The 26,525-nt window shown below is 40.9% G+C and overlaps 1 protein-coding gene across 2 annotated transcripts; it reads left to right on the forward strand.

Annotated features, from left to right (window-relative positions):
* Window positions 1-1,904: 1,904 nt before the first annotated feature.
* On the forward strand, window positions 1,905-26,402 carry LOC143899644 (uncharacterized). 2 transcript variants are annotated; one of them, XM_077410059.1, is made up of 8 exons: window positions 1,905-3,196; window positions 19,419-19,659; window positions 20,071-20,270; window positions 20,621-20,824; window positions 22,490-22,717; window positions 22,817-23,142; window positions 23,434-23,568; window positions 23,870-26,402. In XM_077410059.1, the coding sequence occupies exons 1-8, from the start codon at window positions 3,142-3,144 to the stop codon at window positions 25,814-25,816; spliced, it is 3,336 nt and encodes a 1,111-aa protein (XP_077266185.1). In that variant the 5' UTR covers window positions 1,905-3,141; the 3' UTR covers window positions 25,817-26,402. The 2 variants fall into 2 exon arrangements, with proteins under 2 accessions (XP_077266185.1, XP_077266184.1); XM_077410058.1 differs by having other exon boundaries at window positions 1,906-3,196; window positions 19,416-19,659.
* Window positions 26,403-26,525: the final 123 nt, after the last annotated feature.

Here is a 26,525-nt window from a genome sequence, read left to right on the forward strand (position 1 = left end):
AAGCAATAAGAATATTCGTGGAAACACCGATTATTGATATCTTGAGAAATGCGATTGTTTCCAGCTATATAGGTACTTGCGAAAGATTACTTCTATTAGATTTCGCAGAGCGTTTTGACCGGACTATTCTCGGCATACCGTATTATTTCGGTGAACCAAGGAAGCGTGATCTAATGTGTCGGCACATCGATCCGGGCACAATTATGGCGAGCACTTTCGGTCACGGTGAAATCATCGTTGCGACAGAAGCGAGAAAATTTGTTATTAAGCAACAATAGGATACACACGTCGTTTGTAAAAGGCGCTGGAACGCGTTCAGCATACGATAGCACCGTCGATATGATTCGGCCGGGTGTTCCATTACAACGGATGTTAATTAAATATGTTCGCCGCACGGGGTGGGATCGATTAGCGGTTGGCGACGTCGCGGAAAGTCGAGCAGGTCGTTATCATCCTTTACTGATAATAATCCAGGTATCGCACCCCAGTGTGGCAAGTAAGGGTTAAACTTGAAATAACAACAATGTGACCTTCGATAATTTTCATAATAACTACCCTGTAATTATAAGTAATGATGGTAATGATTTAGACAGAAAATGCCACGTGTGTCTATCTTTTAGCTTGATTGACAACCAGTTGCCAACTTGTCCACCAATTTCGAAATATGTAATACTAAAAAAGAGTTTTCTTACTAGAATCAAATTGTAATAATAAAACGTAATACAGTAATAATAACTGCTTACAGTGGTTATTATATAAAATTGATAAAAATTTGTCAGATTTTTATTTAATGTTTTAATAAAAAATTTCAAATATTGCGTTTTTATTGCTAAACATATGTACTATATATATAAATGTCTCTGAGAGATATTTATAAAATATTAATCGTACTAAAATAAATGCGATACGATGTATGATTATCAAAAAAACTAGTTTAAGTAGTTCAAGGTGAAGCTACAAAGAAGGATGCGGAACGTTTATAGGTATATACTTTATATTACTGTAGCATATAAATTATTACTCACCTTCTGCACAATTACCTGCTGCTTATCTTGACATATCAAATGTCAGCGATTAAATTGTAACGTATGTTTAGTTCTCTCTATGTATATGTAATGTTTTATATCTTGTCCATGAAATTTTTTATGCGCTGCAAACACAAAAATAGGGCTTTAAAAGTTTTCCATGGTTAATCTTGTATATGTATAATGTAACTTTATTGTATCTATCTTGTAATGCGTGTCTACAATTATATATTAATTAAACTCTTATCATCAACTTTTTCTAATAGTTGCATTGAAAACAAATCAAGATGAAGAAATGTATAATGAATCTCGATACGGCGAACTTCCTGATTATTTTTGCATTCATTTAGTTTAATATCTAATTTCCTAATCTGATTTCCGCAATTTAATTATTCCTATCAGAGTTATCAAATACCGACTGCTCAAGTCTTGCATTGCAACCAGTCGTAAATTTCTCTAAGCAAGATGTTTTCTAATAATATCTTCAATAATAAAAGGAATTATATTTTTTATAAACTAAAAATATATTTTAAGATTATATTTAAGTTTTCAATCCTTTTTGAAGCTTTACATCTATTTGTAATAATTCTTGTTATATTACTTTTCCAAGTTATAGTAAACATCGGTTTAAAGTACATATAACGATTTCAGTATATTAATGTATAGATAACGCATATCAACTTGTTTGTTATGTGTTAAACTTCTCAATTTGATAATATTTTGGATCTCAAAGAAACAAAATTTTAATTAATAAAACATTACTTTGAGTTGTATTTAATACCTAATCAAATTTTATTTTATTATTGTAAATAATATACGTTTTATTTAATTTATTGACTACGTTTTTACTATACACTTTACAATATTAAAGACCTTTATGTGTGATTTATGACTAATTTTAAATATATTATTAACCATGTTACGTTAAGACCCAGCACATGCGTTACCAATCCATCAGACTCCATGGCCCGTTATACGTTTTACTCTTTGAATTTTATCGCATTATTTTCTTAACTCCTGAAGAACCCTCTTTCCAGTCCTGTAAATACGGTTCCCCGGTGTCGTCTTCGTGAAGCAGTGGAGAGCTCGTGGAGTGAAGGAACCGGTCGTCGTCGCTTTTAAACACCGTTCGTTGCTCGTGACAGGTAAAGAGACGGCGTAACGCCACGGTGGGAGTCAGTTCTGTTATAGTAGGCCACGAGGCAGCAGCAACTCTCGTGCTCCTGCAGGCCTCGCTCGCGTACACAGCGCACGTCGGCTTCGCTCTCTCCTCGTTTCGGCGCGCGCGAGTATCATCGTACCTTTAAAAAAAAAAAAAAAAAAAAAAAAATCACGTCGCGCGAGCCACGCCGAGATTAATTCGAGAGATTAATTTCAGACGAACATTGTCGTGTTGGTGAATTTATTGGGGGGGAGGGGGAAAAAAAGAGGAAGAATAGCTGGAGACTCATCGACTCGTTGACTTTTGTCGCGCGTTTCGAGACTGAGGAACTGGAGAAACGCGAAATCCGCTTCCTCGAATGCAGTGATCGTGCATTCCTCGCGCGGACATGTCAGAACAACGTCAGTAACGACAAGCGAACTTGCGCAAGAAGCGAATTCGGAGCCCGATTTCTTTCACGGCGGAGAAAGCAGACGGCTGATCGAGTCGGACAAGTATAAACCGCGATGTAGCGGCCGTTTCCTGCCTCTATATCTCAACCCGCTCCGGCCCCAAGAAAATAAACACGCGATGAAGAAATCGCTCGCGTTTTACGATTTAATCTTCTTGCATTAATTGCAACGACCTAGAACTATCACCTAAAAACTATCGCTCTTCGATCCGAGTTCCCGTCGCGTTGGCGATTTCTTTAATGTCACTGAACTAGAAAAGGCTGAACAAGCGATCCGGCCTTGCAGGAATAATTGTCCGGATCGAAGAAGAAAACATCAATTCTTCTTTCAATACATAGAAACTCTTCTTGCCGGCTTTATCGCCAAGCTAAAACAACAGGATGCAAACTTGACATTTACATGTCTTCCTGATGCGATTTTACCGTGGAACGATGGGTTTCTAACCATCCACAATGATGGTAGACTTTTAAAGAGGTTTTCCGGGATTGTCCAGAGACGTGAGATGATTGGCAAACTTGTTCTGGCTCTTTGGATATTACGATGGACCAGTTTTATCGGTAAGCAGTATTTTAATAATTTCAGATAAGTTATAATATGATAACATTAAAAATAATGTAAATAAATTTTACCATTATTAAAATTAAAAGATTAAACTGCAATGATATTTGCGACTAAAAGGACAAATAATGGACGGAATTTCAATTTAATGATAAATTTAAAAAAAGGTCTCTTTTTTAAGGATCATTTTGCGGTTATTTTTTTTGAACGGTTTCTACATAATGTTTTTTAAATGTCTCTTTTTACGACACAAATATCTATATGCTATATCGTTTAAATATGCATACGTTCGCGACCCGAATTTATCTCTTGGAAATACCGGTGTTAATCCTTAACATGTGTGTCACAGAAGTATTACTAAACAACATCGGCACTTCATTAAAAATTCTATGTTGGTAAATCCACCGAGATTTAATAAGTCATTCGATTAACATCTGTTGGCTGATGCTATTGGCGCTGTTGCCAATAAAATTAATTAAATTTTTTCCCTGATCTGCATGCAACTCTAAAGAAATCTCATGATAAAAAATTACTTGGTTAACAAAAATTTCTGCCAATGTATTAACTCTAATATTTTTTAATGGGAAAGCTTTCACCTATTTAGTGAAATAGTCAACGAAGACTAATAGGTAACGATTTCCGGAAGAAGAAGTAGGAAGAGACGTCCTTTATAAAAGATGAGAATCACCTAATTTAAGGTCGAATATTCTACAGAGATTATAGGTATATATATACCGATTCCCGGTAGTCGAATGGAATTAATTAATTTTAAATAAATGCGCTACTTATATTATATATACTATTCTTCTATCTTCTCTTTCCCTTAGCTTTCCTGTATTAATTACTAAGGATAATAGCTTACATAACGTAATTGTTTAACTTGGGAGAAAGACGATTACCCATAAGTTGGACTACTTCGATCGAACCTCACCGTTGGTTCTTGCCATTGTTCTCCGATAGTGCATTCTTGGCATCCTCCGTTGTTGCAACAAATTTGTTAACATGATTACTTAACCGTGTCAAACACCGGTACGTTGAGGTCGGCGGTGCGACATGTTTTTTAAACGTATTTTCCAGACGTCGGGCTATGACCGCACCGACACGTCCGTTTTCACTTAGGCACTTCGCACGAGAGCGGGCCGAGGAAACGAAGCGCTCAAATGTATTTGCGCAAGAATTTGCATCTGAATAGGCAGTTTCGAATTTATGCGGAATACGTCGGGAATACATTTCGCAATATTTGTTGACATTTTTTTTACGTGTACGTATACGTTCGAGTATCAAGCGCAGTTAACCCTAGCTCTGGTCTAATGGACCGCCGACAGTTTTTTCGGTTTTCTAGTTTTCACATAATAACATAATTTTCTAATTTTCTTATAATAGGTTCAGTTTAAATTCAAATCATTTTCTTGACCTGATATTATCCTAAACATCTTATTCAGAGTCTGTATTACCAATTTCTACAGTACAAGCTTAAAAATATTAATTAGGATGAAAATCACAATGCGACAAAGTAAAGCGGTCTCACGGACCGTAGTGTAGCTGATTAAGGACTGGAAAATATGGCTAGCAAGGTTAACATCGATTTGCGCTTAGGAACATTACCGCACAACGCCCTTGTCTTAATTTTCCTTATGATTTCAAGGGCAATTTTGTTATCACAATTGGAAAAGAACTTTAAACGCACTTTAAACACGCTCGGTTAAGCGCAAAACAACGTTTATCTAATCTTATACAAGATGTTTTCTAAGTAAGTACAAAAAGTTGGAAAATATTCCGGCTTATTTTAAAAAAAAAAGGTCCTATAAACATATGCCTTAAACTTCTTTGTTTTCAAAATACAGGGTGTCAAAGTTGTGAAAAAATATGAAAATTTCAAAAATTTGGAAAACATGAAGATATTTTATTCTTTGGTATTAGGAACTATTTTCCAGTACCGATAAAACATTTTTAGATCCATCAGGGGCGTGTGTAGGGGTAATTTTGTATTTTGAAAACGAAGCAGTTTAGGGCAAATGTTTACAGAACCTCTTCATCCTAAAATAAGCCACGAAATATCCTCTTCAATTTTTCGTACTTAATTAGGAAACACTCTGTATATGAAGACAAAAAAGATAAGCGAAATATTAAGTACAAGAAAGACGAGAAACCAAAAAAGATGAGCGCAAAATATTACAACATGCTTCTCTAGAGCCATTAAAGAAATAATAAATACAAAAAGGGCGAAAGTCCAAAAAAAAGGTGAGCGTAAAATGTTGCATGCTTCTCAAGGAGAAGACTCTCTTTCGCGCTGCCATTTGCTTTGTAAAATTACTCCGTGCTCTCTAGGGTCATTGAAAAAATCGACGGGAGAGAGATTTCAGGCATAATGACACGGGTGCAAGTTTCACGGACACGTTGCCGCAAGAAGCGGCTTCGGAAAGGTTACACCGACAGCAGTGAAAGTAACGTTTGCCGCGTACTGATATTATATGCATGCACGTGAGAGAAGTCATGGATTAATGCAATGATCTCGGATGGGGTCTCGCGCAATGACGCGACGAGCATCCGCACGAGCGCGCGACCAAATTTCCGTCTTCGCCGCGCCGGCGCGGGATTGCGCCTTCCAATTTATTTTGAAATTGACTTTAAATCTCGCGGAAAACACACCGCAGTAAGCTGGTTAATCGATGATGAATACGGTATTATTCGTAACTCGATAATACCATTATTACACCAAAATTATTCAGAAAGTTAAATGAAACTAATTACGCGCCGTCGCGAACGTAACATACAATTTCAGTGAGACGTAACAAAGAATTTGAAAGCTCTGCAGACATTTCCTCGAGGTCTAATAAAAATTCGTATCTCTCTCTCTCTCCCTCTCCATTTCGACGTGAAAGTTGAGTCTAATCTTCACGTTTCTATCGTGCCAGCGTGAACTGAAAATTCAAGTACCGTAATTCTTGGGTTACGACTCTTAAATGAATTGTTCCTTTCCGATTGAGGAAACAACCGGAAATTCAACGCGCGATATCTTCGCGGTCTCCGTGAAAGCGTTTGTATACGGTCGTGCCCGTGAAACTGCGGCCAATTACTTTCATCGGTTATGTATCCTCGGCGAGATAATTTTAATCAAATTCTATCGTGTAGCCATTTGCGTTCGTAAAAGCGCAATAAAGACAGAAAAGAAATAGGAACTGTCCTTAACGGCTCCAAGCTCCCGGCTCGCGACGCGAAGAAAGCCGGAGCCTCGTTATAATTCTCGCAATACGTGACATTTCAATTACGCTAAAAACATTGAAATTACCGCAAAACATGGTTTTTAATTAGCAACACTCTCTCTCCACCGTTATTTATTCTGATATTTTTCCTCGTGTGATTTATTTAAAACAAATTTAAGAAGTATATTAAATCACTGCGGCTTCGTTAATTGGCCGCTAGATTTTATGTCCTTTAAAATAATAAATACGGATCTTTTGCATATATTCATTTATTATTCATAACCGGATTTTATTGATTCACGAATAATATTTGAAGATCGAATTCCTCTATGAATCATCAATCGACCATCATCGCGAGTCATCGCGGACTTAACCCTTTTTTTTTGCAGAGTGCATAGCTCAGAATCACCTTTCTCTCCAAGCAATTAATTTCTCTCTGTAACGCGAGAGAGGAACATAGAGACGAGCGGCACGCACGAGAGATCGTATCTCTTCGGAGTCGGAGAGCATCGTTTATTTTCAATTAGGTCGAGTCACTTTTACCCGATAGATGATCGCCAATCAGCACGTCGGTTAAGATAATGTCTCAAGCGAAAAATACCTTTGTACGTTCAATCGCCAATCGGTAATTATTATTAATGCGGCATTCAATATAAATACCGCTATATATTAATACCAATACATTAATATGGAATAACTAAACGATGTGATAAACGTGATTCTTAGATCGACGCAGATATTGTAATCAATTATGCGCGATTATAATTAGCCTCGCAAATAGAAATACGAATATATTACCGGCGGGACTTACATACCACTGTGTACGACGTAAATTCAAAATAAGAACTGTTTCACGGGATCGAGAGAGAAAGTTTTCCAAAAGCATCGGCTGTTTCCAACTGGGCCATAACGGTCATTGTGCTCACAATGAATAAGCAACTCGAAATAGCTTTCGAGTGACAGAATAAAGGAGTTGGTCGAGTCTGTTCCCATCACCTATTTGGTCGGCAGGATCGATTTCGCGAATTCAAATCCACGCTTTCAAACGATGAAATATTTTGCAAAATGATAAAAATATCAAACGCATTTATGTTACGCGCGATATCGAGGCTAATGGCCGCATCGTACTTAATTTTGTTCTCTTTTGCACGTTGAAGAAACGATATCCTTTAACCAATCTCCTTCAAATTTGGGTCGCCGTTCCACTTTAATCCACCCACGAGGTCTTGTGGAACGTCGAAGTTGATGAAGAGACGAAGCGACCGATCGGAACGAGACGCGCGTCGGTGTCGCAACGCGACGACGGTTCGGCGGGCCCCATCGTGCCCAAAGACGCAACTTATCTTCCCAGAATCATCATCGATGGTCATTAACTCTTTGGTACCCCCGTGATTTAAGAGTGAAAGGAACGAAGTTGGGGGCCCCATACACAACAAAGACTGTTGCGCAAACTTGTTGGCGCGACGTATGTAATGCACTTCAAAGTGGCACGACGTGCATGCGCTAGAAAAATTTTGTGCAACGGTAGTTTGCGCAAGTTGTTATGCAAGAGTCAAGATACTCATGGGGAAAACTTAATTTAATTTCCGTAAAATAGATGGTAATATATAACAATGTAATTACGAAGACTTCGCGTTTGGTAATCGCAGAAATAAGAGCATCCGTCTCTCTTCCTTTCTCCCTCTCTCTTCGTTTCACACGTTGCCTCAGTTTATTAATCGCTCTAAAGGTTCAATAAGTGGTGCCCAAGTTTCATAAAAAAAAAGCGCGTCTTTAGAAAAATTATGGGGCGCAGAGCGCGGCGCGTAACAGTCGGAAGGAGAAGAGCGTTGATTATCGTATATTGCATCTGACAGCCGGCGATCGCGAAACGGTCCACGGAGGAAAGTGGATTACATCTGAACCTAAACAAACCTGGGAACCTGGGAACGTTTGATTATCGAATCACCTGCGTAATAGCAATTTTACCGTCGCGCCAGCTTCCTACCGCCGCGCACCGTGGGCCCATTATGCCGGTCAATCATATCGTTGTTTCGTAATTACGCCCGATGGGGAGAGAGAGAGAGAGAGACTGGATTCCGGATTACGAGGAAGCGAGGTGACGTTTTCGGTCCGTTGCTCCAGCCGCGACGACGACACTGAAATCCGGCGGCACGCGGCGGGGGCCGGGGGCCGAACAACGCCGACGATGAGGAGAATAAGAACGCGGGCAATTATTTCCAGTCGCGGCGCGATGTCACGTTGTGACAGAACGGTGACGGTAACCGGTCGCGAAACGGTATATCCCGGCAATTTCTTTGTTGCCTGCGCGAGGATGACATTGGACTTACGATTTATATTTGTCCAAGATTATCTGACAGGCACAGGAGACATGATTGACCCGGAAACGTGACGTCTTGACGAAATATTCTGGTTTTTTTTTTTAGTGTCGTAATAAGCGCGGTGTCATCCTGAAACGAAGAAATACCTCTTGCGGAATACCGTAAAATTAACCGAAACCACTTGGCGTGGACGAATGGATGAGAATTATCGTCCATACTTTCTATTTGAGTAGCTTGTGACCGTCATGGACATACAGCGACATATATGTATATATATATATACATATTTATTAATTCTTTGCTGCAAATATAAAATGCTCGATTTACGGATACTTTCGTTATACTCGCCGAACATTAATTTCTGCGGACAGGTTTAGGATAAAAAATTTTTATTTCTCTCAACATGGATGTATTATACATTTTATCGTGGTCTCTAATCAAGTCTATATAATGGCGCGCTATAAATTCTCGTATGCTACATATCGTACGCGTTTACTACCTGTCCAAATATTTAAATTTGCAGTTCCGAATTAATGAAGTACCGAAGAGAGAGATAGAGAAGCTATATGTACATCTGCGATAAGTTTTCTAAATAACCCGCAGTAATTGCTCACGTGAGCGCGCGTGTGCGTTTCCTAATGTGCGTAGGAAGAAGTCCGAGAAATTCTAGAGCCGATGTTGGATACTTTCTCTGGTAAACGGCCGTTCGTTTCCTCTTTCTTTTTCCGTCATGAATCCTCTCCATTAACGGCGACCCAGACTCTCTAAGGAGCTTCCTGAATAATTATGACTCATAATTATCGGATATTGAAAATGCAATTTTCCATCTGCTTATACTAAAATATACGTTTTGCTTATCTTTAGTTCTCGTCTATTTTCTTCTCGACGAGACATATATATTTGCGTGAAACATCCGCAGTCTGTTAATCGCTACTCCGATCACTCAGCAATCACGCTCATTAATTCAGTTTGCGCTTCGTCCAAGCGCTGGACACATTTTGCGATCGGCAATTAAATCGGCAATTAGATCTCCCGAGCGAACTCGGAGCAAAGCAGATAATATGACCGAAGATATTACGAGTCACGCTGCGAAAGTTAAAAAGACAGAATTATTAAACGGCGGGTGAGGTAGCAAAATTTTATTCCGTGCGTCATGCCACGTTGAAAGTTAAAGGAAGGTAAAATTACTAAACAACAAATTACGCAACGTGTGCATTTGAGTATTAAATTGGTAAGTCTAGCAATTTATGGCTTGAATGGTTTCGACAGATTTCCTCTGAGAGATGTCAGTTTAAATTATCTGCCGGAAGAAAACGCCTCGTTTTCCGCGGTCGACGGTTTGGGTGTCTGATCGCAATTTTGCGCGTAATATTTTCGCAAGAGGAAAGACTAATGTCACGGGTAGGCGCAGAAGATATTTAAAATACTTGCAAATTTGCATGTAGTCACAGTTTTCTCGGTTCCATACGCTTCGCTTAAAATAACAACCATAATTTTTTCCCCTTTGTTTACCGTCGATACTTTTGCATTGTTTTATTTTTCAATAAATATGTATGCCAAATGAGAAAAATGATCGTGTAGCCTTATCATTCGGAACAAAAATAATAAGCAAGCAGTAATTTCTGAACGCGCAACGCTTGAGAAGTTTATTCTTGAGTTTGAAGACAGATCTTGCGTGAGATTTTTCTGAGCAAAATATTATTCGGAAAAGTTCGGAAAAAGTATATAAAATATTATTAGACTACCAAAATTCAGTCCGGGGGAACAATAAGTTTTCCTCATTGTAAATGATGTTTTTTTTTTCTCTAATTAATTGTACATCACGGTCCTGTTTCAAGTTTTACTTAAGATTATTATTCTAAATATAATTAGTATGCAGATGTGTAAAAACTATATTTTTCGAAAATCCCGCTATTGTCGGAATCGAGAACTATGCTTCGGTGCCTCGGACGTTTATCGGAGCGCGCCAGAAAGCGATCGTGCGCAAAGTTTCGCGAGCGCAAACGAGTCTCGGTCGCTATTATTCGACCGCTAAACATCCATTTCTGTAATGTCCCAGTTTGCAATTTTTTCTCCGAAGCTTTGCGCACGCAGATCGCCGATTACGTTGCGGCATCGGCCACAAACCGGAGACCTTGAAAAGAGGATTTATCGTATCCTCGCCCACCTGCGGTGAAACGCGCGAGAGGCAGGCGCAGCTGCGAAGAATCCGGTGACTTTCATCGATGATTATCACGGCGCGCCCACATTTACCGCGAGAAGAGAGAGAATTCCTCTTTTAATATCAAACTGCTCGTCTGTCCGCCGTCTGTGGCGGCTAATACGAGATGATTCGCGGATGCTTAGTCCCACGCTTTGACGAGACGTCATTCCCGCCTTTCCTGGAATTTAATTTCTTATTTCAGCTCGGCTCGGCTTTACATTTCAAACACATATATACTTGGACTTTAACTTACGGCTAAGGATGTAATTTTAATGTGTATACGGTTGTTTGCGAGTTAGCTTCAGCTGGATTTGCTTCGATCTCTCGTCGGCGTGACCTATGGAACTCTTGTTTCTTTTTCTCTCATTGTAAAAACGTAAATATGTCAATGAAAGTTTTTATCAATTTAGCCTCTTTTGCGAGCGGACTTATATAAGTCTGGCAATTAAAATTTGAAATTCTCAAAGTCACCAAGATATTTGTACTCGAAGAAGTCGAACCTTGCTCGACAGCAGGTGCATGATCTACGTGGCCCGCTATTACGCTAGCGTGCCGAGCATTAAAAAACGGTCTACTATATAATAGATAAATGCGTAATCGCAGCATGTGCTCGCATTTGCATGTGCACATGTGCGGCCAACATTGTGCCCGTAAAGCGCATCAAAACACTGATAACGGTACTTCAATGCAACCGCGTATATATATAACGCGCGATCCATAGTGGTTCAAAACGTTCTCCCCTGCTCTCCTACACCTTGCTCATTTGGAAAACTCTTCTTATTTAATGTTAAGTGAATTTTATTTACTTTTTTTTATTTACTTTTTAGAACTATGCACAGACAGCGCCATGTCCAAAATCGGGACATAAGACGTTTTATATTCCCTCCGAGTGATTTCTTCCAGCGAGTCGTGATGCCTAAGCCTCCGAAACCTCTCACACCTATCACGTCAGACTCGCTAATAATTAACACTCGGAATATATATATACCGCTAAGGAGAAATCGAATGCAAATCACCGAAGCAACAAGGTCTCCGCAGCGGTGTGTAAGGCGTGTGTTTTAAAAAGCACGCCGCCGTTTGTAGAGCGTGTTTGTTGAAATTGCTCAATAAATCTGCAAACGAATGGCGAAAGGTGGCACGGGATAATCGAAATAATCTATTTTGACGTCCTCGCGAGGGAGAAAGAGAGAGAGAGCTCCGCGCGCGCGACGGAATCCCGCCGCCGCGCCGCGCCGCCGGTCGTCATCAGGTGCACGGTGCACGCGGTATCGGTGCAGCGCGAAGGTGTCGGCTCGATCACCTTCCTCGAGTTCACTCACCTCGCGTCACTGGAATCTGTGTCAACAGCCGATTTTAAGATTCCTACCAGCCCCGACGCCTCTCCTCCCCGCGGCGGCCACCAGCCTGTTCTCAGGGTTCTCACCGTGGGACAATCCCCGCGTCGTCGTCGTCGTCGTCGGCGGCGCGGCGAGCCGGAGACAGGCTGATTAGCATTGTTCTCGGCGCGGAGACCGCGTCGCGGAAATGCTCGCGGCTAATCAGAGCCTTCGATATGACGGCTCGCTCGGAAATTGTACCGCTGATTACTGAGAACGAGATCACGCGACGCGGGATCACGTTCGTGGCCTGGATCACAGAGGTGCGATAATTGTCCGTGAGCCGCTCCGAGCGCTCCGAAGGTCGCGTAATTCCTATTATTCAGCTTCCGATGACAATTTCTCATCCCGAATATTCTCGATGTTGCGACACAGTTGATATCCACGTATGTAGGCTGGCCCACTTCCGCCACCCACGTTATCTTCTAACGACATACTCCTCGGTTAATTTCGATCTTCTCCCGCCGGAAGTGCCGAGGCACGTGTAAATCTTTCGCGTAATTAATAATTGAGGATAGAAACTGGACATTAGAGTACGCTCTTTTTTTAAATCCTATTAATTTTATTTGCAGTACTTAGGTTTAGCCATACCTGCATTTACTTTATTATTAAATAAATCTTGAGACGATAATTTCTAATGGAATTGGAGTACGCTATTTCCAGATTTACAATAATATGAAAACTTTCAAAAATCCCATTACGCATGATAACACAGAAACATTGAAAGAGATGCAAATGTGCTCTCTATAATAAGTTAATATCTACCCCTTAATCGAAAGATCCTTCATGTAACCTTCTAACGTCCCCTTTAGAAAGAGACGAAGAGTGTGAGTTAATCTAAGGTTAAAAGTTAACCGACACTTGTGTGAAACTGGGCCTGGGGTAATCGAGATCGAACTCATGATCCCTGGCATACGAGTCTATCGCACTCACACTGAGCTACGAGACATCCCCTGGACATTAGACGAGAAAGATGAGCGACAAAAGCGCATTCGTAGCACAGCTCGCAGCGAAGCGAAAATTCCATTTGACTGGCCCGGTATACCGGCCAGTCCTTCTCCGGGATTCTCTCGGTACTTATATAGGATTGTGTCATCGCGAATTTAACGGTCTGAAAATGCGACCGGCGCATTTCGAGAGGCGAAATGTCTCATGTGACGCGTTTCGCTTTCCAAGGACGATGATCGACGGTGGTGACGAAACGATCAATGGATCGCGTGTCCGTGCTCTTAATGATACCGCGCTCCGTACTGCCACTTCTGATTCACGCGAGGGGGCCCGTTGGGCTTACACGGGCGATTGCGCGTCTCGGACGTGCAAGCGCGACGCTGAATTTTCTCGGTATCGTCATCACGTCTGCTGTAAAAGCACGAAACAAATATTTCTGCGAGTCCCGTTGCAAAGAGCCGCGCGCGGCCGGGGCCCGCCCTTCGCATTCCCGTACCGTTAACCCTGCTCCTCCTCGTCTGATGCGATCGTAATCGGTCGGCCGTAGTTCACCTAATCCGCTTCTCCCAATTAGGAATGTTTGAGCGTGTCGCGAGTCGTCGATTTGTAAGAAACGGAACGCTCTCCGCAGATGCTATACCGCACGAATCACGCTTCCGTTATAGCAAGGTTCGCCCGAGGTAAGGTTTCGCTGCACTTTCGTAGAGACCCTTTACTAGAGACTGGGCATTCGCGCGCGCGCGAGGATTCCGCGTGATCGGTGCACGTGGCTTGGGCCCACAAGATGACAGCGCCAATAAAGAACGCTGCTGACCGAGCGCAAACGGGTATAAAATTTGGATTGAAATACGCTTGTACTCTGAATGTATAGTGCTATCGCTGATGAAAATGATGTATAAACTAGTGTATAAATAATTATGTAAATACATATGATTATAGTGATGTATAAATGTATGTCCTGAAAAATGTTTCGTAAATAACATTGTTAAATAATAAGGGAATCAATTGATAGTAATTACAAATAATATAATGCCGAAAGAAAAAATATTGTTTGGTAATTATTTTTATTTTTGTTTTTATTATTTTTATTTTTATAACGCAGGTACAATATATATGTAAAATAAAATATAATCTAGTAAATAATTATATATATAAATTAAATACATTAAATAAAAGAATACAAGTTTAATTTTTCAAATGACAAAGTTAAATTAAATATTTAATTAAACTCTTTTATACATTTTTTTTTATTTTCTTTTGTATATAACTATAAATAGTTAATTAAACTACCGTACTATCGCATGCATAGCCATGGTTTTACTATTGTAAACTTTGTTCGGTAATTGGACTTTGGAATTATTTATTCGAAGTCGAAACCTAATGAATTGCATCATTATTTTAGATTGTATGTTATGACAGTTTTTCAACGCATCGCATTGAATGCACTGCATTTTTTCTTTAAAAAAATTTACCATATCATATTTTTTCGCATCAAAATTTTTCTTTAAGTATGGAAGATATTGCCTGATAACAATTTCCATCTCATAAAAATATTCAAAGGTTCTGTTATTGACAAGAAAAAGCGTATTACGTCAAAAACATTTTAACCGAACGAATTTTGTACATTCTGAAATCGGTTTGTATGTGACAGATCCAGCGGAATTTAAACACAATTAATTCACACACAACGTTATATATATTAAAATACGGGAAAGAATATATCCGGCAATGTAGTATAACACATTTATTTCAATGTTTCCTAAGTTTATGACCTTTGTGGAAAAATCAGGGACAAGTGGTATTTTTTTGTAATTTCTTTTGTTTTGGGTTTACTTAAAAAATCACCAGCAATAACTCTATCATCTTCTTCATAGCTAGAGTTACTTACTGGCTTTAAATATTTTGATATGGCGATAATCTTTAAATTTTGTTTAAATTGCAAAGCATGGCATTCGGGCTAGGTTGTTTAGCTCTAATAGAAGCGCAGAATTCACGTGCAACGGATGACAGCGATAAACAAACGCGCGCTGCGCGCACACATATATCGAGTTCATGTATTAACATACACACATATGACTTCGCCGCCATTTTGTGGTCGCATTCCTAAAATTGGCCAGTCTCTAGTAAAGGGTCTCTACACTTTCGTAACGTGATAACTGTAACTTCGAAAAAAAAAAAAGACAATTCTTGACATCCTCGCGGATGGAATTTCCTCTTATAATTAGTTTTAGTCTCGGGTCAGTCCCATTAAAAGGAAAGGCGGTGAATCTGGGACGTCTTGCGCGCAGGATACCTTTCTATGAAGCCCGGTATCTCTGATAAAAGATTTCACACGCGACGCTCGAGTGTCGAAACTTCGACCGTATAGCAGAGCAACAATGCCATTGTTCGACAGAACAGAAATAGGCAATTTGTGTTTTATGCACATCAGCTCAACGAGTGAAATTAGATTAATTAACATTACCGTCGGGGAAAATACAATTGTTATAATGATAAGAATCAACATTGGCGCTAATGATTTGTACACGCCAGAATTCTCTAAACAATAAGTCTTAGCACACTTGGATTCAATAAATGAACGGAAAGTAATTTATCTCATAAATAACGAAAGAGAATAAAGGAGACACGGTATTTAGCGGTTCCTCAAGTTCGTGCTAAGAGGTAATTATCACAAGTATCTTGCGTGATATCATCGTGTGTGTATTTATCGGATAAGCATAATGATATCCACTAAATTGCCGATCGATTAAACTTTGCCGCGATCGGAAACTTAACGGCACTTGAAAGATTCCGCTCCTTCCCAGCGGATTTTCTTTACACTTATAATCAAGTTTTCGTTTCTTTCTTCAAGTTAATTGGGGCATTGCGCATTGATTGCGAAAGTAAACTCGATTAAACGTGATAGCATGACTAAAGAGAAAAAAACCTAGAAACAACAAAGCACGTTCCCACGAATTACGGTCTAAATAATACCAAAATCATACGTTTCACGTCAGAAAAGAGTATAAGAACTTTCTTGCTTCTATTATAGAGGTTTTTCTAATGACTCGGGGGACTTGTTCGTCAAGTTACTTTTTCGCGAAGAAATAGTATTTTATCAGAAAATAATAAATCTCGCGTAGATCGTTAAAATGCCGTCTCTAGTTCTTCTCTCCGCCTTCGGTGATTTCCCTTTTCCACCGCTCTTCCTCGCTCGCGCTACCGCTTTATTTTGTGGAGCAGCTTTAGCGAGCAAAAAGCCGAGCGGCACGCTCACCTAAGTGACCATCGCGCGCGAACGGCTGGTATACTCCTCCGATCTCCCGAAGGTCTTTCCGATTTTCCTTTTGTCAGTTTCTCCCGTCGCGGTCCGGCAGACCAGTCCGACGACGGCGCGGCGAATTCTCGTGCCTCTCCGTCTGGTTCTTCGCAAAACGAGTATCAGCCGGTGGATCGGTGTCGCTTTATTTTCACGAGTCATGAGAATGTACGTAAATTAACTCTTGCCAGCTCATTTCCATAGCTTCATTAAGCGGCCCGTACCCGCGGTCGTTCTCGTTCCCATCCTCTTCGATTTAGAGGTATTCGAGACGAGACATCCTGCGCCGCTTCTTTTGCCTTCCACTTTGACGTGTATAGCGTCGGTCAGAACTGGGTCGTAAGGTCAGGATATGCTCGCCGACCCAATCGCCGACTGCTTGGCCCGTAAGGAAACGGGCATTAACCTTGTCCAAGATGGTAAAGAACAACGGTAGACGGAATGACCGAGTATGCGGTTCGTCTGGGAAGCGTCATTCGAAATACCGAACGTCGAATTGGAACTTTGTCGAAGTTATAAAGCGTTCCATTGAACAATTAACTGAAAAATACGGCTTAGTCTGCCACTGAGACCCGTTACCTCTGAACGTTAATGGAAAACTATGCGTGCCACGACATCTTTGTTGAGGAAAAATCGCCTCCAAGTTGGCCACTAAGTTGGTCTGTCGTTAAAAAATAACGTGGCCGAAGTGGGACGCCTTGTATGTACGTGACGCGACATAAAATGTCACGTATAGTCATTGCAAATACAACGTTCCCGAGACCAGGTGCTAAGAGGGTTAAAGTGTCACCATTTTCCAGTTGATTCCGCGCGGCAATCTATTGTACATCACAGTCTACTTCCTGTCTATTTTATATTGCGGGAATATATTGGGGGAAAAAACCATAAATTGCTTATGACGCTATTAAAAAGACATTTCGATCAAATGAGATGAACGTGGCAGTTTCGCGTTTCAGGAATCCGACAGATAAGAAACGATTTAGGACGACGCGAATGACAATTTTCACGCACACATCGCTCTGACTGTCGCTAAATATAAAATTATCTTAAGATTGCGTATATATCCGTGCATAATGTTACAAACGCAGGAATCTTCTGAATTATTCTAAACGATTACAGTATTCTTCAACGAGAAAAGAAGGACGGGAATTGTGAAGTTTAGTACAGTATTCTTTTACGTTCTCTTCGCGCAGAAACTGTACGTGATATCGACGTATCTCAACCATCTTGAAAAAGACACAATAGAATTCACTCATAAATAAACATAAGAGTGTCTTAATTTTCCCACAAAAAGTTTAGTAGTTATATGCAAATCTATGACCCGTATATTTTTAAACATATTCCAACATTACGACGAGCTGAAAATTATTTCAATGATTTTTACTGTATACTGTTTTCCAAGCTTTAGCGGTGTTACAAAAATGGTATTTAAAAAATAAAACATAGAATATTAAATTACTGAAACACTCGTTCTCTAATTTAGTACATTTTATTTTCTATAGAGTCTCTAGATTATCGTGAAATTTTTTATATTCTGAGTTTAATACAAAAGCGATTAAACTTTCTTCGTAGTTTTCATGAAACGCGGTCTCTTCATGTATCACGTTTAATTAAACCTTCCTTATCGATGTCCTCGGCGAATTGTATCATTAATTTAATGCTTTCTTTTTAAAAGACTAACAGTTCTAGTTCTCTCACGAAGCCTTAATTGCGAACATATCCGCTCTTGGACACGGCATTAACTGTCTTCTGCGTTAACATTTTCAGTGGCATTAAGTTGTACTTGTAAAAGGAAAAACATGGAAATCACACCGCGTATTTAAATTAAATACTTTCACAGCGAATGGCACATTTACTGACACGCACGACTGCGGTTGCGTGTTCTGCCAGTCGCAATATTTTATCGATCGCTTTTATGTTATATTATATGAATTATGAATATGCGTGCAAAGTTCGTATATAGTTACGGGCTTTTAACACCGCTGTAACGTTCGAAGTAGGTTTACAATGATTGAAGAAGATGTTATCACGTTTGTCTTTAGCCTTCAGATATCTAAAACTATATGGAATGTCATTAAATGTTTTATTACGCTAAAAATATCTTTGCGGCTTATCCGATTGCTTTTTTGAAAACTATTTTACGATTTTCTTTTCTGATGAAGAGAAGTAAATAAGTTTTTTTGTCTAAAGCTTTTCTCGTCAAAACTCAACAGCTATCATTTACTACATTTACTACTCTGTTAAAAAAAAAATGGCTCGAGATCTGTCAAAGAATCGCAGATTACATTTGTCATTTTCTTTATCCGATCAACAGAATCTTATCTGATGACAGTCCCCTGAAAAATCCGACAAGTGGTCTCCCGGGGGCCTCAGTTGCCTGGTCGGCGAAAGAAAATCTGATGACAATACACTTGCTACCGATCATAATTGAATTCCGGTAGAACCGGTAATATGAGCAATGAAGTCTAAAAAACGGGAATACCTATGATTTTATAAAGTGTAAAATATTGCCATAGCGTTCCAGGAAATTGTTATTCAGGCGTTATACTAATAATGATAACGGTCGCGAGCCGTGGACCGGGAAAGCCGTTATAAGTATTCGCATTAACGTACTGAAACGCTCTTTTAATCATTGAATGAGCCTTAGAATTAGAGAACTTTAAGTACAGCCTCGCGGAATATAACCGACAATGCTTGCACCTCGAATTAGTCAAAACCCATTAGCTTTAATAGCAAATTATTCCTTAATTATTTCAATTTCCACATAATGTTAATTAATTCTGTTTAATTAAATTTGCTAACTCAAAACATGACGCAAAGCGAAATTTGTTTATATGTATCTTTTTATTATATAACAATGATATTTCAGCAGAACCCGTTGCGGGACAGGTGTTATCGTCCTTCGACGAAAGTTTGGACGAAAGGAACGACGCGGAAATTTTTCGCGCGGTCGTCGAATCAATGCGACAATGGACGCTTCACAAAAAGCTCAATCACAGAGGAAAAAGAGAGGTGTCCAAGGTTTGCTACGAGGACATCGGGTGCTTCGAGGATACCGGGCCCTTCAGTTACCTGGAGATGCTACCGTCACCGCCAAAGGACGTTGGAACCAGGTAAGATAGATGAGAGAAGACTATACAGTGGGTGTAAAAAGTATTCGTACACTTAGGAATTTTCTGAAGATAGTTTATTTCTGCGTGATAATAAATAAACAAATAATTTTTTCATATTATAAATAAGTCTTACCTTCTTTAAGATTATCATTTGTTTATTATTTATTATTACACAAAAATAAACTATTTTCTGTAAAAATTCTTAGTGTACGAATACTTTTTATACCCGCCTGTATCTGATAGCATCTGGAAGAGACGCGATGTTTGTGCAAACTCTGTTACGAAAAGTCTGGTATTACTTGATGTTATCGCGATAACGTTTTACGTGAGACCGTGACCGCAATATAAAATATTTTTATATCGTATATACAGAATTGTATAATCGCGGGTATTCATTCATCCATTCAATAGATTCATCGTATACGGAAGTAGAAAGGCAAGAGCGATCCCCATGGAGGTGCCTGCCGACGACATAGACGACAGCGTCCACCGTGCCATAGATCCTAATCTCCCGACGAAAGTAATCGTACATGGATTTGGAAGTGACTGCAATCACTTGTGGGTTTACGATATGCGATCCGCGTTAATGAGCATTCACGATTGCAATATAGGTATTTATGTAACAAAATTTACGTAATTATTTAAATGGTTCGTATGGAAAAGATTCAAACCTGGCATACATCTTTTATATCTACGCAAGAATTTGCAGAAAGTCCAACGATATAAATGCTGCTTCTATATTTATCCCACAGAATAAAATAAAAATACATCTTCCACTATGTGGAAGATGTATTACGTTGTTTGCGCAATAAGATATAACAATAATTTAATGAATCCGCTAATATTCACTCTCTCTCTCTAATAACAATTAAATATATAATAATCAAATAATCGCGATTTCATCTTAGATATAATTAGATTCTCCATCAAATGTTAATTACATAACTATGTACTATTCTAGTTTGCGTGGATTGGGGACCCGGTAGCGCTGTACCCAATTACGTAAGGGCAGCGGCCAATACACGACTAGTCGGCCGACAATTGGCAAAATTAATTCGCAGCTTTGACGTGCCGCTGGAAAAAGTGCACATGATTGGATTCAGCCTGGGAGCCCATGTGGCCGGTTTTGCCGGTGCTGAGCTTGGAAATGTGTCCAGAATTACCGGTAAGTCTCGACGTTAAATACTCGTGAAATATTCGACGCATGATTTTAAGATTTCATCAGCTAAAATTATGTAAAAAAATGATATTCGATAGTATATAAATCGACAGATATATAAATAAATGCGTTTTTCATGGAATTTGCACGAATCAATTCTTCGGGTATCATCGCATGTGATCTCTCGTCAATTTTGAAATAAGACTAAATTTCTTTCTAAGTGTCTATAAATATCGGAATATAGTGGTAGTTAGTAATGGAACAGTAATCTTTGCATAATAAGCTCCACGAAGAAACTTTGATTTCTATAAAATTGCTAAAATATTTTTGACCGGTTTAATTGAGAAAGAATGTTGCGTATACCGTATATATTTCAAATTAATAAATCCTCTACTTTAAGCGACTATTTTTATCTAATAAAAAGAAATGAATTTAAACAATACATTTCTTAATCGCGCATTCATCATGATGCATTTATCGCTCTATCAATCTGTCTATTTTGGTGGCATTTACCGTGACAGTTACTGTTTCCGCAACGGCATTGTAACTCGGGTTCATTGTATTCGTCTGTATTGATTTAAAGCGGCGATTGGCATCTTACGCGTGAATGTCTCACGCGTAAAACACCTCGCGACAATCCAGCCGATCGGGCACGAATAATCGAGCCGTGTATAATCGATTATTAGAGAGTAACTGTAACAAGGTCCCGCTCTCGGCAACCATTTCGATGCATTTAAATGCTCGCTGCATTCTCTGCCTCTTACCTCGACACGCGCCGATGCCTTTTCAATCGAATACCAGCACGGTGAATTGTCGATCGTGCGTCTTTTTTATTATGTGGCTTCGTGTAATCGGGCCTTCTTTCCCCGACGTCTTTCGACAAAATAAGATTTCTCAAACCTCGGATTATTATCGGAGCAAACGATATTCCTTCCGCCGACACGTTTCATGCTTTTTCGACGCTATTTCACATCAAATTAAGAAACAATCCTTTTCGTAATTCGACCCTAATTCGTCGTCACGAACATTTTATCGGCTTCAAGGCGAATTGTATTTTTTAATTGTATTTGCTTGTCTTTTTACGCGATCCCCCATAATATTTTTGCGCGGATTTCGACAAAGAGAAACGAGCATTTCCCAACCTTGGAGAAATAAGTTATGCCCTTCTATCAATATTAATATTTAATGCTTTTCCAAGGCTGCTTATTTAACGTAAAATTAAAAAAAAAAACAATTTTCGCAATTTTGATTCCGATAGGTACGTTCACCATCGCGAAGGCATGTATAATAAATGAATAGCCGGTTGCGCGTGATGCGTTATTAAGTAAAAGCGTTTCTATAATGACTCCGTACCTGTAGGAGTAACCGGTTGATATTTTTACCGTATACGTATTTACTATATTATTTAGTATATTCAGAATCCGAATGCATATCCATAATGCTGGCGGACTCTATTGGAAACTGAAATTAAATTTCTCCTAAAATCTGATATGATAACGATCTTAGATCGCGGAGACCGTTATTTCCTACAACTTTTTCCAGATCAATAACATATCTCTGTTTTCTATAGTCTTATGTGGTCACTATCTTATTAGGCGTTAAGTATATCTCGTAGAGAAACTCGTAGATAAGGGTTATGAAATAAATTTCGCTTTCGTGCGTAAAATATAGGTTTAGATCCTGCGGGGCCGCTTTTCGAGTCGCAGGATCCGAGGGTTCGCCTGGACGCGACGGATGCGAATTTCGTCGACGTTATTCACAGCAACGGTGAGCAGCTCATCTTGGGCGGTCTCGGTTCCTGGCAGCCCATGGGCGACGTTGATTATTATCCGAATGGAGGAAAAATGCAAAGCGGATGCTCGAACATCTTCGTCGGCGCCGTGTCCGATATCATCTGGTGTAAGTTCACTTCGGGGTTCGACATCGCGATCAAGAAAGATTGAAAATATAAAAAAATCTCTATTTCTTGATAACGCGATCGTTATATATATTTTATAGCGAGCACGGTCGAGGGCAGATCGTTGTGCAACCATCGGCGGGCGTACAAGTTCTTTACCGATTCCGTAAGCCCGAAGTGCCGATTCCCGGCGTTTCCCTGCGACCACGGTTACGAGGGCCTGCTGGCGGGTGACTGTTTCCCCTGTGGCACGGACGGCGCGGATCGACCCTGCGGCGACATGGGCTATTACAGCAACGAGTCGCCCGCCAGGGGCCAGCTTTACCTAGTGACGAGAGACGAGGAGCCCTTCTGCGCCCATCAGTACCAGATCAAGGTGTACAACAGCCGGAGCGAGAGATCCGCCAGGAGCTACGGGAAGCTTCAGGTGAAGAGTCTTTTTTTGGCGAATATAGCGACGAATAGGGGATTCAATTTCTCTCCTGTGAATTTATCATAATTTATTACATATTTATTGTTAGAAATTAGAAATTGGACATTAGAAATTACTCCCGTTTTGTTTTGGATACAAGCAGCTTTCACGAATCTATTTCTCCAAAACTACGGCGTTTCTTGTCTCGTCCTTTATTAATAAAGGATCGAAGCTAAATTTTGAAAGTCCTAAAATCTTTTTCTTGGCAGATGTCTCAGAGTCTTACGCGGATTTCCGTTCTTTCAGGTCATGCTTGTGGGAAAAGGCTCGTACAACGACACGTTCGCGATGACTCGCAAGGACGAAGAGCTCTTGGTAGGAGCCATCCTTCAGAAAATTGTCGTGCCGCAACCCGCGGTTACCCATCTCGAAGCGATCGAAGTAAGTATGGTGAATAATTATATTTTCTTTCTGAGAATTAAATTTTGACGCAAATAGAAAATAATTGATATTCCTGCGCTGACCGTAATCACAGTTCTATTTTAAAATCACTATAACCAATTGTTGGTTTATATTTGAGGAGCCAGACACCTTTATCAAAATAATCTATTAAATTTCGCATTCTTATTAAATCAAAGTTGACAATACAAACTTGAAAATGCCGAAAACAGCAATTGGCTCTATATTACGTAACTATGTATCGAATTATTATAAAATTATTTCAATAATGTTACGTCAACAGATCAAATACACGGCGTATAGCGGCTGGATATCGTCCGGCTTGGTGTCCTGGACTATCGACAAGGTGGCCATAACCGACAGTTTCGGCAAGGTCCTGTCGGTCTGCAAGAAGGGCTTGATCCTAGAATCCGGCCGGCCGGTCTACCTGCCCCTTTTCCCCGGCGAATGCAACATACCCTTGGACACCGAAAACTCCACCGCGTCGTCTTCCGCGGTACCGACCCTCGAACGCGCGGAGATTGACGACAGGCAGGGCGGCATAGGACCCTTCACGAAGGAGCAAAACTACGAGACGAAGGATCCCGGATACTCCGCGGAGATCCCGCCGACGGACAGAACGTCGCAGAGACGAGGTGGCCTCGGTCCGTTTACGAAGGAGCAGAATCGGCGCGTCGGCGCCGAGGTCGAGACGGCGACGACCTTCAACGAGAACGAGGAGAGCCGGCGCAACGTCGCGAACCCGTGGACCGTCCTGGACATATCCGGCGACGGCGACTCCAACTCGCTGGAGAACAGCGAGTCGGAGCAAGGACGGAGCTTCTCGGGCGCCGCGAACCTGATATACCGCACCTCGACGGCGTCGGAACGCGTCGCCGAGACTACCGCGACCACGGTCCCCACGACCACGGAGTACCTGCCGGAGATCAGGGAACCGGTGCTGCGGCCGAGCAAGAAGGACGCCGGCCGATCGCTCAAGTTGCCCGAGATCACGGAACCGATCCTACGTCCACGCGCCACCAGGCACAACACGCGGAACGAGGTGGTGCCGCAACAGCAGCATCAGCAGCATCAGGAGAGGCAGCGCGACGAGATACAAGAGACGTCGTCGACCTCCACGAGAGCGTTGTTCACCGTGCAGTTTCTACCCGAGCGACTAGCCGGGATCCTGGCGCAGGCGGAACGATACGCGCGGCAGACCCTGCTGCCCTTTATCTCGCAGTACACGCCGAGCTTCGTGACCGGTATTCGGCACGAAGAGCCCAAGTATTTTCCTCTCTTGACCGACCTAGTGCGTCCGAGGAGCGCCGACAGCACCACCGAGACCGGCAGGACGACGACCAGTCCGCGACCGAAGAACGGTGACCAAATTTCGCGAGTGTACATCGGCCAGCGCAAGTCCGACAAGTCGTTCAGCATCAAAGACGGACGTAACGAGACCATCTCAAGCGCGCAAGTGGAGAACGGCAAGAACCAGTATACCGAGTCGAGAGCCGAAGTGTCGCCGGTGATAGTCGAGGCCGTGTATCCGGAGAAATTAGCCAACGCTAGCTCCACCGGTCTCGAGGCGAAAGCGACGAGCGAGGGTACCGATTGGCAGCCGATCGGTGAATCGACAACCCCTTTGAAGAGCCCTCCGTCCCGAAGGGAATCGAACTTCTCGCGGTCGCTGGACTGGTCGGCCGACATCAGCCGCGACTGGACCTCGCGAACGGTGAACGGAAACGCGGAAGCTGAGGTCAAGTCTGATGACGACTGGATACCGATCACGATCAAGAGCGACAATGTCTCGACGACCGCGCGGGCTGCGACTTTGGGCGAAGAAACGGCGGCGAAGACGATTCTAGCGACCAAGACCGACATCGTCAACAATTCGCGGAAATCCGCCGAGAATGGTGACCTCGATGAAATCGAAGAGGAAGCCACGACCGTCGCGAACACGTACGAGAGGAAATTCATTCCTCTGGTTGACTCTGAAGCGACGACCTCCGATAGCCCGCCCTCGTCGACCGACGCTAACGACGTTCCGGGATCCACGACGGCCGCCTCGCATATCCAGAAGATACCGCGATACAAGACGACAGTAAAAAGTGCCAGAACGATAATGAACCCCGTGATGATGTTCCCTTACGCCTACGAGCGGAAAAATGATCCTAGAACGAGATACATACCGCTGATCCCGGAAGAGGATATGGGCAGGGCTTATCCGATGTCCGAGAGAAAGCGTTAATAACACGTTCGTTTAAGAATGATTAAAAAAATAAGACTCAAAGATTTTTTTTTTATATTGAATAATTCGCGAAACGCAAGATTATATCTTTTAAAAGCTATTCGATAATTCGATATTGTTATCACGATCGGAAAACGAGCTTCTTATTTCTTCGGCAAAATTCAGAATTATTTTTATAGGGTCATTTTGTCATTTATTGTAAGAACAATATGTCAAGAATCCGGAAATCTATGAGATTTGAGGAACAGAAGATCAGTCGTAACTTGAGATTATTTTCATCAGACAATAATGTTTGCATGGTTCGTATTTTTAAAAGATACGAGCTATGCGTCGTTTTCCCGGTGAACAAAATTGCGAACCCTCAATACTACTTGGTCCAAATTATAAGAAATTGAAGCTACTACAGAAATATTTTTTTATCGATGTTCATTTCCTAGTCGGAAATGATATGGTTTAATTTATAATAAAATTTTTAAAGTAAATTTTGAGATAAAATTTTGTCGCTAAGTACAACCAATAGTCTGTGATGAGAAATAATGCGATTTAAAATCAGTATTCGGACGCTCTCCTTATCTCTTGCCTCAAAATTAAACGCGCTATTTCTCGTGTGACGGTGATGAAATATTAGATGCAGAAAAATGCAAGTGCAATTTTTGGCAAAGTGAAATATTGTGCCTTATGATAGTTATTGATATCAAACTAATGCTTT

This window comes from Temnothorax americanus, unplaced genomic scaffold (genome assembly GCF_048541705.1).
Source record: "Temnothorax americanus isolate GAGA-0224 unplaced genomic scaffold, ASM4854170v1 Scaffold28, whole genome shotgun sequence".
Classification (NCBI taxonomy): Eukaryota; Metazoa; Arthropoda; class Insecta; order Hymenoptera; family Formicidae; genus Temnothorax; species Temnothorax americanus.

Excerpts from the sequence above, each read along its gene's own strand:
- LOC143899644 (XM_077410058.1), top strand. The coding sequence starts at position 3,142 with ATGATTGGCAAACTTGTTCTGGCTCTTTGGATATTACGATGGACCAGT. Across the intron at positions 3,197-19,415 it reads ACGATGGACCAGTTTTATCG|CAGAACCCGTTGCGGGACAG; the intron begins GTAAGCAGTATT and ends ATGATATTTCAG. Across the intron at positions 20,825-22,489 it reads AAATGTGTCCAGAATTACCG|GTTTAGATCCTGCGGGGCCG; the intron begins GTAAGTCTCGAC and ends CGTAAAATATAG.